The sequence below is a fragment of the Plecotus auritus genome (genome assembly GCF_963455305.1).
Source record: "Plecotus auritus genome assembly, chromosome: 7".
Taxonomy (NCBI): Eukaryota; Metazoa; Chordata; class Mammalia; order Chiroptera; family Vespertilionidae; genus Plecotus; species Plecotus auritus.
In genome coordinates, this window is record NC_137774.1 from 40,335,466 (window position 1) to 40,342,019 (window position 6,554).

Consider the following 6,554-nt stretch of genomic DNA (forward strand, 5'->3'; position numbering starts at 1 on the left):
TGATTACAATCACTGATAACACCTGACTATCCCTGGGCAGAAGGTGGAATAGAGAAAAGTTCATGAATGGATGTTTAAACACTACCTGTTTAGTAGGCAGTAGTCCTGTGGGGCTTGAACCTACATTTTTGGAGGTGAAGGAAGATGGAGAAGCCATAATAACTAGTAGGGATGGGAATGTGAATATCCTAAAATATCTGAGGAGTAGACAATTAGAAGCAATCAGTATTCTTTGAGCAAAGTGCCATGAAAGACATATATTTTGGAATAATTCTCAGGGTGGTAGAATATCTCACTACAACCCAAGTCCTCATAAACATACCCAAGGGGAGAGTTACAGCTGCAGCTAACAAGATTAGACCTCTATTACCCAAACACATGCAAGTATATGGAAAAGACTTGAGTAAAAGATAAACTCTCCCAGATCATACTCAATTTCCTCAATCCAAGATTGGAAAGGAAATCTAGTTTGAATCCCACTGAGGTACTTCTATTTCCTTACCTCTCTAAAAAAAACCTTAATACACTCACCAACGCCATCTTCTCTACTACTCTACATATGTGTCAGATTAACTCCTAGTCTCCAGCTTTTCCTTATGTTGCAGTTGATCACAATACCATGGTTGACATTTATAACTCCTTCTTTCACCACACATTCCATCTTCTCCTTGGCCATCATCTCAGCTGGATAGGGTTCTTCACATAGTGATATTATGCAAACCTTCATTTCTAGAGAATATGCATTTTCATTGCTCTTGCCTTTATTGGGTTGTTATAGTTTTCACTAATATTTATTATTAGACATGACAATACTAAGCTGTAGCAAAAGAATTCCACAGGATTTCAGACATGGTCCTCTTTGATCCAGTTGTGTAGAACATCCTAGTTTTCCCTCTGTAATCAATATCACTACCTAGACAGAATGACAATCATGATCTTTGTCTATTGGCTCACATAAGAACTGCAAATTCGTACAGGTGGTAGGCTGAACTTCTAATTCAGTAAAACCATTGTTACTCCTGAGACACTTCTTGTGCACCATTCTCAATCCAGCCTCACCTCTTAAAATCCAGCCACAGCTGCAGTAACTAACTCTGTACTGGCTTCAAACACCTTTAATAAATGCAAGGTCACTGGACAGAGACAGCAGGGGGGGTGAAGGCATGTACGGGAGTGGAGTGGGGGAGCAATGGAGGGGATATGGACACATATGTAATACCTTAATCAATAAAAAATATAAATAAATAAATAAATAAATAAATAAATAAATAAATACAACCTAATAGCACCTCATCTCAATTCTGCTGCACATACTCCTCTATTCTTGCTCTCAGCCTTCCCTAGCTCCATGAAACAAGGTTTTAGGGAAATCTTTCTCAGTATACAGACAACTATTTAGGTACATAATCCTTTATTATAGAGTGTGAGCTCTTGATTGAGGGTGTTTTGCATATGGAACTCCAATTTTTCAAGCACTGATAGTTGAAAAGATTGTTTTCCACTGAACTGTGTTTGTACCTTTGTCAAAAGTCAATTGATGACACGAGTGAATATATTTCTGGGTTCTATATACTATTATATGCTTTCTATACTGATCTATATTTCTATTTTTTCTCTCATACAACACTTCCCCGATTATATTTATTACATCAGTGAGTCTGGAAAGCAGGCAATGTTAGTCATCTGATTTTGTTCTTCATTTCCAAAGTTAAATTTGATATTTTAGTTTTTTGCCTTTACATATAAATTTTACAATCAAAATATAAATTTGTAACCCCAAAAATCTTTATAAAATTTTAATAAATGTTTTCATTGACTTTTAGAGAGAAAGGAAGTGAGAGGGAAAGATAGATAGACATATTGATGAGGAGAGAAACATCAACATTGGCTGCCTCTTGCGTGTCCCACACTGGGGATCGAGCCTGCAACCTGGGCATGTGCCCTGACAGGCAATCAAGCAGGTGACCTCTTGTTGCATGGGTCAGCACTTAAACCATTGAGCAACACTGATCAGTCTCTTTTGGAATTTTGATTGGTATTATATTGAATCTTTATATCAGCTTTATAACAGTCAACATCTTAACAATATTGAGTCTTCCAATCCCTGTACATGTTATATCTATGATTTCTTTAATCAGTATTTTGTGATCTTCAAGATATATATCTTTTTATATATTGTGTGAGATTCATATGTAAATGTTTAGCAGTTTGGTGCTATTGTAAATGGTACTTGAAAGTATTTTTTCTGTGGTATGTCCTAGATGGTGGCATAGAACGTTGTTTAACTCACCCCTCCCATGAACACACTAAATATACACCTACATAAAGAATAATTCCTACTGAAAGACAACTGAGGGCTGACTGACCAGCTTTTGTACAACACACAAGAGATGACACCACATAAAGAAGGTTGGGGGACTTCAGAAGCTCTTCAGGATGTGCCAGTGAGTGCCATTTTTTACATTCTCCCTCCACCTAGATAGTGCCGGCAGGAGGCTCTAGCAAAAGTTCTGGCAGACCTGCACATTCCTTGCCACACTGCCCTGAGCCCACTTTGGCCCTGGACAGTCATGGCATGGATGTATGTGCCTGTGCACAAGGCCACCCTCCTGGAACCAGCTCCAGCCCTGACAGCCAGTGCCCCAGGTGCCACACATGCTGACCTTGGCTACAACGGGCCTGACAAAGTCACCCAACATACAGAGTCTACACAGAGGTCATTTATATACCAGGTCACTTCTGTAAGATTGGGAGAGAAAGCTATTTCATCTAATTTATAAAAATAAACATAAATAGTCAAACAAAATGAGAAGACATAGGAATATGTTCTAAATGAAGAAAGAAGAAAAAAACCCTAATGAACAAGATAAGTTATTTTCCCAAAAAGAATTCAAAGTAATGGTCATAAAGATGCTCACCAAACTTGGGAGTAGAATAGAGGATATCAGTAAGAACTTCAACAGAGTTATAAAATATAATAAAAATTCAATCACAGTCATTTTCTTTAACAGATATAAAGGGAGAAGATGACAGAAAATCAATAAGAAAACAATGGCCTTAAACATCACATTAGACCAGATAAACTTAATAAATTTACAAAAACAGCTTAATACATATTCTTTTCAAGTGCACATAAAACATTCTCCAGGATAGATCACATATTAGGCCACAAAACAAGTCTCAATAAACTCGAGAAGATTGAAATCATATCAAGCATCTTGTCTGACTGAAACTAGAAATCAACTACAGGAAGTAAATTGGAAAAAAACACAAACAACATACCACTAAATAACAAATGGATCAAAGAAAAAATCAGAAATTACATTTAGTCAAATGAACATGTAAACAGAAGTTTCCAAAACCTATGGGTTGCAGTCAAAATAGTTCTAAGAGGGAAGTACAGAGCAATACAGGCCTATCTCAAGAAACAAGGAAAATCCTAAAAAAGTAATCTAACTTTACACCTAAAGCAACTAGAAAAATAATAACAAACAAAACCCACCCTCAATCAAGACCCTGCCAGCTGAGGCTCACTGCTCTGGCCAGACACATGGAGATGCAAGACACCAGCCTTACAGAGAGGCGGGGGACCCCCTCTAAGTCAATGATCCTCAAACTCTGCTGCATATTAGGTCACTGGGGAACATTAAAAAGTCCCACTCCACTCTGGCTGGTTTGGTTCAGTGGATAGAGGTCAGCCTGCGGACCAAAGGGTCCCGGGTTCGATTCTGGTCAAGGGAATATACCTCAGTTCCAGAGTCCTCCTCGGCCTGGGCCCTGCCTGAAGCCTTCACTGCCCTATGGCATGTAGGAGGCAACCAATCCATGTGTTTCTCTCACATTGACATTTTTCTCTCGTTTTCCCTCTCTTCCACTCTCTCTAAAAATATCAATGGAAAAATATCCTTGGGTGAGGATTAAAAAATAAAAATAATAAAAGTCTCATCAAAGTGACTTAGAGGGAATATACCTTAATAAAGAAACCAACCAAATCCAGAGTGAGAAAAGTAAGGAAACAGCCAAAATCAGAAATGAATGAAATAGAGCCAGAAAAAGAAAACTAAAACTAAGAGCTAGTTCTTCAATAAAATGGCAATAAATACATATCTATCAACAATTGAATCTAAAAATCAAGATAAATGAACAAGAGATCTAAAGAAAATAAATTGATCAATAAAATAGAACTAGAGGCATGAGAACATGGAACTGACTGACGAATCTCAAGAGGGAATGGGGGGACAGGAAGAGATTAACCAAAGAATTTATATGCATTACCTATGGACACAGACAATAGGGTGGTGAAGGCCCGAAGCAGGGCAGGAACCGGGTGGAAGGGGGAAACAGGGTAAGGAGGGGGACATCTGTAATAATGTCAACCATAAAGATTTTTTTTAAAAGATCAATATTAAAAAAGGAGAATAGTTAATATCCCAATGATAATATCAATATACTCACTGGATATAATTATGCAAGAATTCCATTTTATATCCCACATATGAATGAAATCATGGTTCTTAACTTTTTCTGTCTGACTTATTTCACTTAGCATGATATCTCAAGGCCCATCTATACTGTTGCAAATGGCAGTATTTCATCTTATCGCATGTATCATAGAAATGTACACTTGAAACCTATAAAATCATATTAACCAATGGCACCATAATAAATTTAATAAATAAATAAAAATCCAAGTTTCACCATCATATAAAGAAGGAAGTTTTCTTTTTACAAAAGACTCTTCCCAAGGCTCCCTTCATGTCTCTGTTCCTCAGGCTGTAGATGAAAGGGTTCAGCATGGGCGTCACCACAGTGTACATCATAGCCATGACCATCTCCTTCACAGTAGAATTATCAGCTGATGGGCATAAATAGAGAACAATAACTGTCCCATAGAACAGTGACACCACAGTCAGGTGGGAGCCACAGGTGGAGAAGGCCTTGCGGATACCTCTAACAGAAGGGACCTTGAGGATGGACAACACAATTCGTGCATAGGACGTGATGATGAGTAGGAACGGGATGACAAGAATAAGCCCTCCAGTGATAAATATCACCAAGTCATTGATTCGAGTGTCAGAGCAGGACAGCTTCAGCAGAGCAGACATGTCACAGAAAAAGTGAGGAATCACATTGTCGGCACAAAAACATAACCTGGCCATGAGCAGAGTGTGTAACATGGCATGCAACGTGGTCAGCCCCCAGGACAGCACCACCAGGGAGAGACAGAGCTTGGGGCTCATGATGGTGGTGTAGTGCAGGGGGAAGCAGATGGCCACATAGCGGTCATAGGCCATGGCCACAAGGAGGAAGCTCTCCAGGTCTGCAAAAAACAGGTAGAAGTACATCTGGGTCAGGCAGCCTGCATAGGGGATGGATGGGTCTTGGCTCTGCATGTTGTGCAACAATTTGGGAATGGTCACTGAAGAGAAACAGATATCAGACAAAGACAAATTGCTGAGAAACAAATACATGGGCGTGTGGAGCTGAGAGTCCAGGCGAATCAGGAAAATGATGAGGAGGTTCCCCAGGACGGTGGTAAGATACATGGCCAGGAACAGGGCATAGAATAGGTTTTGCTGCTCTGGCTCAACCAGCAGGCTCTGGAGGAGAAAGTATGAGATGATAGTTTGATTTCTTCCTGTCATGTTCTGTGTCCTGTATCTTTAGGAAAAAATTAACAGTGTCCATTAAAAATCTGAGTGAAAATGAACATATTTCTATGATATATGGTCTGTTCGTTGTTCTGCAATAATTTATTTCATTCTCATTATTTGTAACAACACTCTCTGTTACCACAAATATAACATATCACCAAATCTAAGCCACTTTTCAAACTTATTTTCTCATTTTTCATTAATTAACATATAACAATGTTCCTCCCTTCTAAAACACTCTTATCTCTTCTATGTGATCACACTGGTTCTTCTGATACCTCCCTGGGCACTTATTCTCAGAAGCTATGATTGGTTTCTACTCTAACAGGTTTTGTTTTTGTTTTGTTTTTTTGTGTTTGTTTGTTTGTTGTTGTTGTTGTTGTTTTGTTAATCCTCACCTAAGAGTATTTTTCAATTGATTTATTTTTCTTTTTTTTCTTTTTTCTTTTTTCAGAGAGAGAGTGGACGAGAAAGGAAGAGACAGAGAGAGGGAAACATCGATGTGAGAGAGAAACATCGATTAGTTGCCTCCCACACGCACCCCAACCAGGGCCGGGGATTGAGGCTGAAACCGAGGTACATGCCCTTGACAAGAATCGAATCCAGAACCCTTCAGTCCACAGATTGATGCTCTATCCATGGAGCCATACTGGCTAGGGTTCTAACAGTCTTATTTTTTTCTGTTGAGAACATTAGTTGGTACTCAAGTCTTTTTATTTTTATTGTTTACACTATTACAGATGTCCCTCATCTCCCCCTTTTTACCCACCTTCCCCCAGCCCTGGCTCCCCCTTCTCTCTGGCCATCACCACTCTGTTGCCTGTGTCCATGAGCTATGCATATATGTTCTTTGGTTAATTTCTTCACCTTCTTTCATCCAGTCCCTCCCTCACCCACCTT

The 6,554-nt window shown here is 39.1% G+C and overlaps 1 protein-coding gene across 1 annotated transcript; it reads right to left on the reverse strand.

The window, feature by feature from the left end:
• Window positions 1-4,700: 4,700 nt before the first annotated feature.
• Window positions 4,701-5,645, reverse strand: LOC308253972 (olfactory receptor 1E2-like; the record flags this gene model as incomplete). The annotated part of the gene is made up of 1 exon (XM_080679760.1): window positions 4,701-5,645. One exon carries the CDS (start codon window positions 5,643-5,645, stop codon window positions 4,701-4,703), a length of 945 nt encoding a protein of 314 aa, XP_080535886.1.
• Window positions 5,646-6,554: the final 909 nt, after the last annotated feature.